General features: G+C 38.1%; 1 protein-coding gene across 1 annotated transcript in view; it reads right to left on the reverse strand.

Annotated features, from left to right (window-relative positions):
- TXK (TXK tyrosine kinase) overlaps window positions 1-12,464 on the reverse strand; it is a 50,909-nt gene extending 38,445 nt beyond the window's left edge. Inside the window, exons 1-4 of the mRNA XM_061191375.1 lie at window positions 12,400-12,464; window positions 11,250-11,352; window positions 10,339-10,544; window positions 4,039-4,104 (exon numbers count right to left, since the gene is read on the reverse strand). Of these exons, the coding sequence (XP_061047358.1) occupies window positions 4,039-4,104; window positions 10,339-10,544; window positions 11,250-11,352; window positions 12,400-12,464 (440 nt within the window). The remainder of the gene's footprint in view (window positions 1-4,038; window positions 4,105-10,338; window positions 10,545-11,249; window positions 11,353-12,399) is intronic.
- Window positions 12,465-12,900: the final 436 nt, after the last annotated feature.

The raw sequence follows: 12,900 nt of genomic DNA on the forward strand, positions 1-12,900 counted from the left end.
TTTGTGGACAGTGGAAGGAAGAGTGCATATATAACCATGCGTTAAGTCAAGTGGGGGGAGCCCAAAGGTGGCTGATTGAAACGCATACCTGCCTTGGAGGATGGAACCTATCTCATCATGTGGACTTCCCCTAACCTTCAATAGTAGAAAGTTGACACTAAATTAGAAGGGTCAGGTTCTTTAAATACTAATGCCCTCAAATTGAAAACAGTCTTTTAAAAAGATGAACCACAGAGAATAGGGGATGATTACAGATGATTCTAATCAAAGTAATATGACTATATGACTACTTACTGCTAGTGGAAACGAGTAACTGTGATGTTAAACTGTGCATATCATTCAGTACTTTTTAATGACTATTCATATTGTGGAAGGGAATTTCAAGATGAGTCTGAGACCTCTTGCTGTAGAAAGAAGAAATTCTTTCAAAATAAATGAGGCAGAGTTAAAGACACAGGGAACCAATTAAATGGGCCCCCCACTGGCTAAGTTCTGAAATATGGGTGCTAAAAGGAAAATGATGATTATAGCTCACTGAAATAACTGAAGCTGTAAAAAGCCAAGACTGCATAATGATACTCAAAAGGGGAGAGATTAACATAAATTGATTTTTTTCTAAATAATGTTTTTTACCTGCTATTGTGTTGGTGTTAATTTTGTTGCTTTGTACTTATTTATTATAGTGATAAATAAAATAAATATATTAATTTTGACTAAATATAAATTAAAAATCCATCCATGTGGAAGTCATACTTAGAATGACTTCAAAGTAGTAACAAAAGAGCCAGATAGAAGTATATGATGAATTTAAGACCCTTTAAAATAATGCAGAATTCCATCTGCATTATTATAATGATATATGTAAGGCAGGAAAAGATAGGATGAATGCAATTTAGAGGAGGTAGGAGCATGGTATTTAAGAATTTCATCTCTTTAAATCAGTTGGTAAAAGTCAGAAGAGTTTTTGTTCTGTTTTGCTTTTTTCAAATAGGTAAGGCTGTAACTCCTTTACTGAGACAACACTGATTATAAAACTAATAGTGAGGGACTTCCCTGGTGGCACAGTGGTTAAGAATCCACCTGCCAATGCAGGGGACACAGGTTCGAGCTCTGGTCTGGGAAGATCCCACATGCTGTGGAGCAACTAAGCCCGTGTGCCACAACTGAGCCTGTGCTCTACAGCCTGTGAGCCACAACTGCTGAAGCCCACACACCTAGAGCCCATGGTCCGCAACAAGAGAAACCACCGCAATGAGAAGCCTGCTCACTGCAACAAAGAGCAGCCCCCGCTCGCCGCAACTAGAGAAAGCCCACGCACAGCAATGAAGACCCAACGCAGCCAAAAATAAATAAATAGTAAATACATTTTTAAAAAATTAAAAAAAAAAACTAGGGCTTCCCTGGTGGCGCAGTGGTTAAGAATCTGCCTGCTAATGCAGGGGACACGGGTTCGAGCCCTGGTCTGGGAAGATCCCACATGCCACGGAGCAACTGGGCCCGTGAGCCACAACTACTGAGCCTGCGTGTCTGGAGCCTGTGCTCCGCAACAAGAGAGGCCGCGATGGTGAGAGGCCCGCGCACCGCGATGAAGAGTGGCCCCCGCTTGCCACAACTAGAGAAAGCCCTCGCACAGAAATGAAGACCCAACACAGCCAAAAATAAATAAATAAAAATAAATTAAAAAAAAAACAAACTAATATTGAATGATTTCAACGGAAGCCCCAATACACAGGATTGTGGTGGGCCTTCTATTGACATATTAAAAAAAATCCTGGCTCAAACTCACCAGGATTGGACTCACAGTACGTCCAACTGTGGTTGAGTACAACCATCTTATATATATGTAAGCCTCCCATGTGCCAGTCTTAGATTTCTGATCAATAAGTAACAGTATTGTGGTCTTGAGTTTTAGCCCTAGAAACCCTATTAGATCTGAGAAGGTTAAGCACTTCACTTAGTGAATCTGCTTCACTTAGTGACTTTCTAACCCTGAGAAGGTTAAGCACTCAGTGTAGAGACAATTAGATAAATCAGACTCATATTTCCATAGCTCAGGATAATCAATGTTTGCTATTTAAAATATCTATAATTTTAAGAGAATGTGGCATATCAGGTTTTTGTCTTTGATTTAAAATTTATAATTAATCTTAAACTTGTTATTTGAAGTTTGAGGGAATTTAACCAATTTTTTAAATGACATTCATATGGTTAAGAGAACTCGATTTACCACATATATCTGTTTAACTTATTACACTACCAGGATCATGTAAGGACTTATAAAGGGCTATTACAATTGCAAATTTGCCCTGTCAGGCATGTGAAGTATAATACTTAAAAAGAAAACTGAATTTATTCAGTTTATCAATGCAAGTTAGATGGTCCCAGAAATTTAATTAACTGAGCTTATAAATAGGATGGATCGTTTAAAGACATTTCGTATGTTGAGTATGAATTAAGGTGATTGTTCTTAATTTTTTTAGATATATGCGTAGTATATCAAGACTTACAAGTTAAATCTGAAGGCTTACTGAAAACCAGGGTTTTACGTTGTAATGTTGATAATTTGGATATTAATTTCAAACCAAAGTAGCCATAAATATTTCTCTGAATAAAGGTTCCCCCGAAATGTCAGAAGCCCATGTGGACACAGCATTCCTTCTCCCCTCGGCCCCTAACTCCCTCCTGCCCCCTTTAGGCCTCAAGTCACTTCCTCAGAAAGGTCTTCCCCACCCAACACGCTCATTTAAATTATATCCCCTTCCCTCTCCCTGTGCCCCATACTGTTCCTTCATAATATCACAATTTAAAATGATATATTTATTTGTGAATTCGGGGTTGTTTAATGTCTATTTTCCCATGAAGCTGTAAGTTGCGCGAAGGCAGGGACTGCTTCTGTGTATTCTGTATTGTGTTTCCAAGGCCTGGAACAGCTAACATCTGGTACATCCTAAGTGCACAATAGAAAAGACTGAACAAATAAATTGACTGGAGGACTGAAGTATCTATGAATGTGGTACACCTGTAATACTAGGCAAGGTGGACCAAACTGTAAATGCCTTCCCTGTTCATTTCACAGTTCAAGACGGGTTCGAGCCCTGGTCCAGGAAGATCCCACATGCTACGGAGCAACTGGGCCCCTACACCACAACTACTGAGCCTGCTCTCTAGAGCCCGTGCGCCTACAGCCCGTGCTCTGCAACAGGAGAAGCCACCACAGTGAGAAGCCCGCGCACAACGAAGAGTAGCCCGCTCCTTCCCTCCCCGCAACTAGAGAAAGCCCTCGCACAGCAACAAAGACCCAATGCAGCCAAAAATAAATAAAAATAAATAAATTTAATATCTCAACCTTAGTTTCTGATCTGCAGAATGAGGGGCAGAATGATCTGCAGAGTGATTGCTAAGATTTCCATCTTCTAAATCTATAAGGGTAACAAGAATGTATTTCTAAGCAGAACTCTAGTAACGTACCAAAAGTTCTTCCAAACTACAACATTAGCCTACTTCTCATCTTCATTGATTTCTAAAACATGAGCCAAATACAGTAATGTGTCTATATAGTAAGTCTAATTTCATTTATGCACAATTAATGCCATTTTTAATTTTTTAAAATTTTTTGGCCACGCTGCACGGCATGAGGGATCTTAGTACCCTAACCAGGGATCAAACCCATGCCCCTTGCAGTGTAAGTGCAGAGTCTTAACCACTGGACCGCCAGGGAAGTCCCCATTTTTTAAATAATAACTTTTCCATTTAGGACATGCATTAAAACAAGTGCAAGATGAGTGTTTGGTTTCACATTGTCATTGTTAAAAATTTTTTCAATTGGCCGTACAAAACAAAAGTGATTTTAAGAAAAAGAAGTTTCTGAATCAACCATTATAAGGGTCAAAGATCTCTTAGGCTAAAGCTGCCAACAGTGTTACTTTCTTTTCTTTACTTTGGTCTTACAGACCAAAAACGCTATGTATACTTATAAGCTGCCCAAATGTACATAATTTTCATAGATTAACCATAGGACATACTTTGGAGGACACTTACTCATATATTTCTAAGTTGGTTGGTTTGTTTTCAGTCACATAGTTGCTTGGAATTAAGCCTTCATTCCTACAAAGACAAAGCAAAAATCAAAATGCTTGGCACATCTGTGGCATTATTGTGGCAAAAATCCTTTTAAAAACCTCAAGGATGCAGGGGAAAATCGAATTCATTTGACTAATTAAATTGTTGAAAGAAGAAAGAAAAGTTTTTTCATTTCAACTAAAATCTCTGCATGATAAATACTAAGTTTCTGACTTATGATGTGAACAGTTTAAGATGTTTTCTGACAAAAATCTTTGCAAAGAGGAAAAGGTGTACTTACGTGATCACTGGGACATCGTAGTGACTAGATTGAAAACATACCAATTACAAAGATATTGACTTAATTCTTTTTAATTGCCACAGAGTATTCCACAGAATAGATATTCTAGTTTAGCCACGCCCCTATTACAGCAAAGCTGGAAAGAAATACTTGAACATGCCTTCTTGTGTACAAGTAAAAGTATTTCTCTAAGACAGATACTAAGCAGGGAAACTGCTGGGTCACGGAGTATGTGCATCTTTCAGTAGGTACAGTAAATTGCTGTTGAAGGGAAATGTACCAATTTATACACTCATCGGCAAGGGAGGGGTTTCTCTTTTCCTATACCTTCGCCAATGAAATCTGAAATTTAAAATTATGAAAAGATCTCCAAGACATGCTATTGAGGAATACAAGCAAGTTGCAGAGCGATGCATAAAGTATGGTCAGATTTAGGTAAATTATATCTGCAAACAATACCATATGTTTCAATATGTGCATGAGAGTGCATTGAGAATGATCTGGACAAGTACTCACTAAATGAATAATGGTGCTTCCTTTTGGGAAAGAGACTGGGTTTGGAGGTGTGGCAAAGCAGAATTTGGGTACTATTTATCATGTTTGAATACTAAAAAAAAAAAAACTATATTCAGTTATTAACTTCGAAGTTAAAAATTGTTGTTGTTCAGAATACACATTTTTCTCAAGTGCTCATGGAACATTCTCCAGGATAGATCACATCTTGGGTCACAAATCAAGCCTTGGTAAATTTAAAAAAATTGAAATCGTATCAAGTATCTTTTCCGACCACAATGCTATGAGACTAGATATCAATTACAGGAAAAGATCTGTAAAAAATACAAACACATGGAGGCTACACAATACACTACTTAATAACGAAGTGATCACTGAAGAAATCAAAGGGGAAATCAAAAAATACCTAGAAACAAATGACAATGGAGACACGACGATCCAAAACCTATGGGATGCAGCAAAAGCAGTTCTAAGAGGGAAGTTTATAGCAATACAAGCCTACATCAAGAAACAGGAAACATCTCGAATAAATAACCTAACCTTGCACCTAAAGCAATTAGAGAAAGAAGAACAAAAAAACCCCAAAGCTAGCAGAAGGAAAGAAATCATAAAGATCAGATCAGAAATAAATGAAAAAGAAATGAAGGAAACAATAGCAAAAATCAATGAAACTAAAAGCTGGTTCTTTGAGAAGATAAACAAAATTGATAAACCATTAGCCAGACTCATCAAGAGAAAAAGGGAGAAGACTCAAATCAATAGAATTAGAAATGAAAAAGGAGAAGTAACCACTGACACTGCAGAAATACAAGCGATCATGAGAGATTACTACAAGCAACTCTATGCCAATAAAATGGACAACCTGGAAGAAATGGACAGATTCTTAGAAATGCACAACCTGCCAAGACTGAACCAGGAAGAAATAGAAAATATGAACAGACCAATCACAAGCACTGAAATTGAAACTGTGATTAAAAATCTTCCAACACACAAAAGCCCAGGACCAGATGGCTTCACAGGCGAATTCTATCAAACATTTAGAGAAGAGCTAACACCTATCCTTCTCAAACTCTTCCAAAATATTGCAGAGGGAGGAACACTCCCCAACTCATTCTATGAGGCCACCATCACCCTGATACCAAAACCAGACAAAGATGTCACAAAGAAAGAAAACTACAGGCCAATATCACTGATGAACATAGATGCAAAAATCCTCAACAAAATACTAGCAAACAGAATCCAACAGCACATTAAAAGGATTATACACCATGATCAAGTGGGGTTTATTCCAGGAATGCAAGGATTCTTCAATATACGCAAATCAATCAACATGATACATCATATTAACAAATTGAAGGAGAAAAACCATATGATCATCTCAATAGATGCAGAGAAAGCTTTCGACAAAATTCAACACCCATTTATGATAAAAGTCCTGCAGAAAGTAGGCATAGAGGGAACTTTCCTCAACATAATAAAGGCCGTATATGACAAACCCACAGCCAATATCGTCCTCAATGGTGAAAAACTGAAACCATTTCCACTAAGATCAGGAACAAGACAAGGTTGCCCACTCTCACCACTATTATTCAACATAGTTTTGGAAGTGTTAGCCACAGCAATCAGAGAAGAAAAAGAAATAAAAGGAATCCAAATTGGAAAAGAAGAAGTAAAGCTGTCACTGTTTGCAGATGACATGATACTATACATAGAGAATCCTAAAGATGCTACCAGAAAACTACTAGAGCTAATCAATGAATTTGGTAAAGTAGCAGGATACAAAATTAATGCACAGAAATCTCTTGCATTCCTGTATACTAATGATGAAAAATCTGAAAGTGAAATTAAGAAAACACTCCTGTTTACCATTGCAACAAAAAGAATAAAATATCTAGGAATAAACCTACCTAAGGAGACAAAAGACCTGTATGCAGAAAATTATAGGACACTGATGAAAGAAATTAAAGATGATACAAACAGATGGAGAGATATACCATGTTCTTGGATTGGAAGAATCAACATTGTGAAAATGACTCTGCTACCCAAAGCAATCTACAGATTCAATGCAATCCCTATCAAACTACCACTGGCATTTTTCACAGAACTAGAACAAAAAATTTCACAATTTGTATGGAAACACAAAAGACCCCGAATAGCCAAAGCAATCTTGAGAACGAAAAATGGAGCTGGAGGAATCAGGCTCCCTGACTTCAGACTATATTACAAAGCTACAGTAATCAAGACAGTTTGGTACTGGCACAAAAACAGAAATATAGATCAATGGAACAGGATAGAAAGCCCAGAGATAAGCCCACGCACATATGGTCACCTTATCTTTGATAAAGGAGGCAAGCATATACAGTGGAGAAAAGACAGCCTCTTCAATAAGTGGTGCTGGGAAAATTGGACAGGTACATGTAAAAGTATGAAATTAGAACACTCCCTGACACCATACACAAAACTAAACTCAAAATGGATTAAAGACCTAAGTGTAAGGCCAGACACTATCAAACTCTTAGAGGAAAACATAGGCAGAACACTCTATGACATAAATCACAGCAAGATCCTTTTTGACCCAGCTCCTAGAGAAATGGAAATAAAAACACAAATAAACAAATGGGACCTAATGAAACTTAAAAGCTTTTGCACAGCAAAGGAAACCATAAACAAGACCAAAAGACAACCCTCAGAATGGGAGAAAATATTTGCAAATGAAGCAACGGACAAAGGATTAATCTCCAAGATTTACAAGCAGCTCATGCAGCTCAATAACAAAAAAACAAACAACCCAATCCAAAAATGGGCAGAAGACCTAAATAGACATTTCTCCAAAGAAGATATACAGATTGCCAACAGACACATGAAAGAATGCTCAACATCATTAATCATTAGAGAAATGCAAATCAAAACTACAATGAGGTATCATCTCACACCGGTCAGAATGGCCATCATCAAAAAATCTAGAAACAATAAATGCTGGAGAGGGTGTGGAGAAAAGGGAACACTCTTGCACTGTTGGTGGGAATGTAAATTGATACAGCCACTATGGAGAACAGTATGGAGGTTCCTTAAAAAACTAAAAATAGAACTACCATACGACCCAGCAATCCCACTACTGGGCATATACCCTGAGAAAACCATAATTCAGAAAGAGTCATGTACCAAAATATTCATTGCAGCTCTGTTTACAATAGCCAGGACATGGAAGCAACCTAGGTGTCCACCATTGGATGAATGGATAAAGAAGATGTGGCACATATATACAATGGAATATTACTCAGCCATAAAAAGAAATGAAATGGAGGTGTTTGTAATGAGGTGGATGGAGTTAGAGTCTGTCATACAGAGTGAAGTAAGTCAGAAAGAGAAAAAGAAATACAGTATGCTAACACATATATATGGAATCTAAGGAAAAAAAAAAAAAAGGTCATGAAGAACCTAGTGCAAGATGGGAATAAAGACACAGACCTACTAGAGAATGGACTTGAGGATAGGGGGAGGGGGAGGGGTGAGATGTGACAGGGTGAGAGAGTGTCATGGACATATATACACTACCAAATGTAAAATAGATAGCTAGTGGGAAGCAGCCGCATAGCACAGGGAGATCAGCTCGGTGCTTTGTGACCACCTAGAGGGGTGGGATAGGGAGGGTGGGAGGGAGGGAGATGCAAGAGGGAAGAGATATGGGAACATATGTATATGTATAACTGATTCACTTTGTTATAAAGGAGAAGCTAACACACCATTGTAAAGCAATTATACTTCAATAAAGATGTTTAAAAAAAAAAAATTGTTGTTGTTTCTCTTTAAGTCTAAGTCATGCCAATAGGCCACCTGCAGCAGTAGCTAATTACACAGCCCTGAACCTACTAGCTTACTGTGATCACTGGGACATCATACCTCTTTTCCCACTGAAAAGTCTCCATCACATGTTGAGACTCAATCAAGAACTGGTAACACAGCCAAATCATCAGGAGAATATAAATAAAGAGGTATGTATGTACTTCTGATGCTTAGACACTTATAATCTCCAAATCTTGACAAGGATCAGAAATCAATGCCAGCATTCTCTCCCAGAAAGCTCACATACTCCTCAGAATTCTGCTCTACCCAGGACTCCAGTCTGGCGTTAGCAATCTATTGCAACTGACACAAAGAAGTCTTATTGCATCCCAGGGTCTTTTTTCTTTCCAATTTAATTCAGAAACTATTGCAATGTTTACTTCCAAAACTAGTCATTGTAGAAATATGAAAATGAATAAGACACTGTTTCTGTTTCTATCTTAGAGCTTAACAGGAAAAAAATTCAAATTGCCAAAGAAAGCATAAATTAGAATAAGAACTTGTATGGTAGGAACTATCATTCCCATTTTACAAATAAAGAAACAAAAATTCATTAAAAATAGAACTACCATATGATCCAGCAATTCTGCTTCTAGGTATTTGTCTGAAGAAAATGAAAACACTAACTCAAAAAGATATACGCACCCCCATGTTCATTGCAGCACTATTTACAATAGCCAAGATGTGGAAACAACCTAAGTATCCACTGATGGATGAGTGGATAAAGAAAATGTGGTATATATCTCTACAATGGAATATTATTCAGCCATACAAAGAAGAAAATCTTGTCATTTACAACAACATGGATGGACCTGGAGAGCACTATGCCAAGTGAAGTAAGTCAGACAAAGACAAATACTATATGGTCTCACTTACATGTGAACTCTTTTAAAAAATGAAAAATTGAAGAAACAAACAAACAAGCTCATAGATAGAAAGAACAGATTAGCAGTTGCCAGAAGCAGGGGTGGGTGGGGGTGAAGTGGGTGAAGGGGATCAGAAGGTATAAAACTCCCATTACAGAATAAATATGTCTTGGGGATATAATGTATAGAATGGTGACTGTAGTTAATAGTACCGTATTGCATGTTTGAAAGTTGCTAAGAGAATAAATAAAAGTTCGTAAAAGTTCCCATCACAAGAAAAAAAATTTGTAACTATGTATGGTGATGAATGTTAACTAGACTTGTAGTGAGTATTTCACAATATATACAAATATTGAATCATTATGTTGTATACTTAAAACTAATATAATGTTATATGTCAATTATAACTGAGAAGAAAGAGAGAAAGGAAGGAAAGGAGGGAGGGAGGGAGGGAGGGAGGGAGGGAGGGAGGGAAACAGAGAGGGTAAGTGACTTGCCCAAGGACACACAACAGTACACGGCAACATCAGGATATAAAGCCACATGTACCTAGTTTGGAGAGTCTGCCTGAAATCATGGTGCTATAATGCTCTTTCATACAGATGGGGAGGTGTGGGAACAGCTTCTGTTTCATTTACGAGGAAGAGTTATAAACCTGGATTAAATGAGCCACTAAACGGAGTCTATGTCATGCTTCAGAAGTCTTCAGAGAATGATAGATGAGAGATTTGGTAAAGACTAAGCCATCAGTCTTACCCCAAGCGGTCTCTTGCCTTCCACCAGTGAGGATTACACTTCTCCAAGATCAGGTATTCCTCTGCCCTCTTTAAGGCTAAATCACAGGGCTCTCTGGGCAGGAAATCATACAGTGCCTTGACTTGGATCTTCTCTTCAGCAAACTCAGAGGCTGGGAGGGGAGGCAGCGGCTTGCGTTTTGATGGCTGCACTCGGCCCCTGTTGGACTGTAAAAACTAAAGAGTGAGTCGTTGTGCTATTGTTTTAGTGATCGTACTAAAAAAGAATTGGGATAGAGCATATTTGCCTGCCCCCTCACTTCTCCCAGCCAGCTGCACCAAAGCAGAAGCCCAGGTGGGATAAACGTAGGAAATGACTAACTATAGAACAACTTCCAGATCCAGCAACACACTCAACATTTTGTAAATTCTCAAGATCACCAATTCTCTTGCCAGCATTGCACTGAATTTTTTTCATGTCACAATTCTTAAAATTTTATTTCCTCCTTAATAGTTTCACTTCAAGGATTTTTCTCTCTTGGAAAAAGAAAAACCGCTCTTCCCTTTCGTGTGCTGTAAGCTTGTGTTTGGGTTTATCACACTTCCCAAGAAAACTGATTCTCCGCCACTGAACTGAAAATTAATCCTGGCCTCAAAATGGCAGTAGCCAGAATACATTTTTTCCCAATTTCAGTTCTGCCAAAATATAGCAGAGTAGTCTATTTTAACTGTTTTTGTTTGTTGGTTGGTTGGTTGGTTTTTGTCTTTCACTTTCTTCTAGGACATCGATTCACTAAATGTTTACTGAGAACTCATTATGTGCCAACCACGATACTAGGTTCTGGGCATGGCAGCAAATGGTACCTCATGAGGCTCAGACCCTAAAAATGCCACCGTCCTCTACCCCTTCACCCCCATCAAAACGATACTCACTTGCTTCTTACTTGGCAATTCACTGAACCATGGTCTGCGACGCTGCGTGTATTTTTCTGAAAGTTCTTCATCTTTGCTAAGGCTTATTTGTGTCCTCACTTGTCTGACATTGAAAAATAATCATGTTACAAATGATTATTTGTACTTAAGTTATCTATGAATCTACTAGATTATCACAAACTAGTAGAAAAATCTCCTTCCTATTGTTTTTTTTTTAGAAGACTTCCAAACTCCATTTCCTTGGACAAGGTACTACCTCTCAGAACTTCATTTTTTAAATCTGGGAACTAGAGATGCTAAGAGCGTATAGAGTTGTTATGAAATAAAATTGAGAAAACACATATCATGTGCCCAATACGGAGTCTGGTGCATATTAAGGGTGTACAATTATAATCATGATAATGAAGATCTTACTCTGTCAGGCACAGTGTTTATCATTTTACATGCATCACCTCATTCGATGGTATCTATTGTTATAAGTAGACATGGTGTAGCGATAAGAACATGAGTTTAGATCCCAGATCTGCCATTTTCACAGTGTGGCCTTGGGTAAGCAATCTAACCTCTCTAAGCCTCAATTTCCTCATCTGCATAATGGGGATTGTAAAAAAAAAAAAAAAACATGGGTGGTTTTGAGAGTTACTTGAGCTAAAATATGCAAACTTCCTAGCACAGTCTGACATGTAGAACACTCCCATTAAATGTTGGCTCTTATTATTATCATGGTGTGCTGGATTTTATCCTTATACATCATTTGCTGGGCACCAAAGTGTAAAACACACTGATAGTTTCGGGGAGATACTCAAATAAACAAGACAGGATTCTTGCCCTTAAAAGGTAAAAATTACAGAGTGAAACACAGATATACAAATAGCATACATGAAATAAGTATTAAATAAAGAACCAAGCCGCGTGCTCTGGGAACACAATGGAAGGAGCAACTAAATCCAAGAGGATCAAGGAAGCATCACAGACCTGACATTTGACCTATAGCTAGCTTTAAATGAATGGCCATTCAACAGGCAGAAAATGGGAGTAGGGTTTCCCAGGCAGAGGCAACAGCAGATACAAAGAGACGTGGAGACTCGACAGACAATAAAGAAAAGGAATGAATTAATTTCCAAGAAGTTGCCCTCGGAAGAAGACTTACCGCTTCTGCACGGAACAGCAACAGCAGAAAATCGACTGGATGGTATTATCTGAAAAGCAGATCATTCTCAACTGTTAGAAAGCCGTGAGTCCGTGATATTGGATAGCGGAGGCTGCTGATTCTAGTTCAAAGGAGGAAATCCCTGAGGGTACGGGTGACAGAAAGTATTGCAAAGCATATGCAAAGTCTTGACCGTGCCCTTCTTCACTAGTAGAAGATGAAAAACTGTCACTAACACAAAAAGAAGTTACTGGCACCCCGGCCACTGTGGTTTCCCTTCTCAGGCTCTTGTTCCTGGGTCTGGTTTCATGCATTTCCTCAGTCTGTGAATGATAAATGACCATTGTATTCCTCTTTACCTTGATCAGGGCTAATGTCAGTTGACAAGTATACAAAAGAACATGATTCCAGAAACAATGTTCTCCTAGGAAATCTGTTATCAGGGATTTTGAACTAGGTCCATCGCATTTCTTCAAAAATATTTTAATATATATTTTATAT

Source organism: Eubalaena glacialis, chromosome 5, assembly GCF_028564815.1.
Source record: "Eubalaena glacialis isolate mEubGla1 chromosome 5, mEubGla1.1.hap2.+ XY, whole genome shotgun sequence".
NCBI lineage: Eukaryota > Metazoa > Chordata > Mammalia > Artiodactyla > Balaenidae > Eubalaena > Eubalaena glacialis.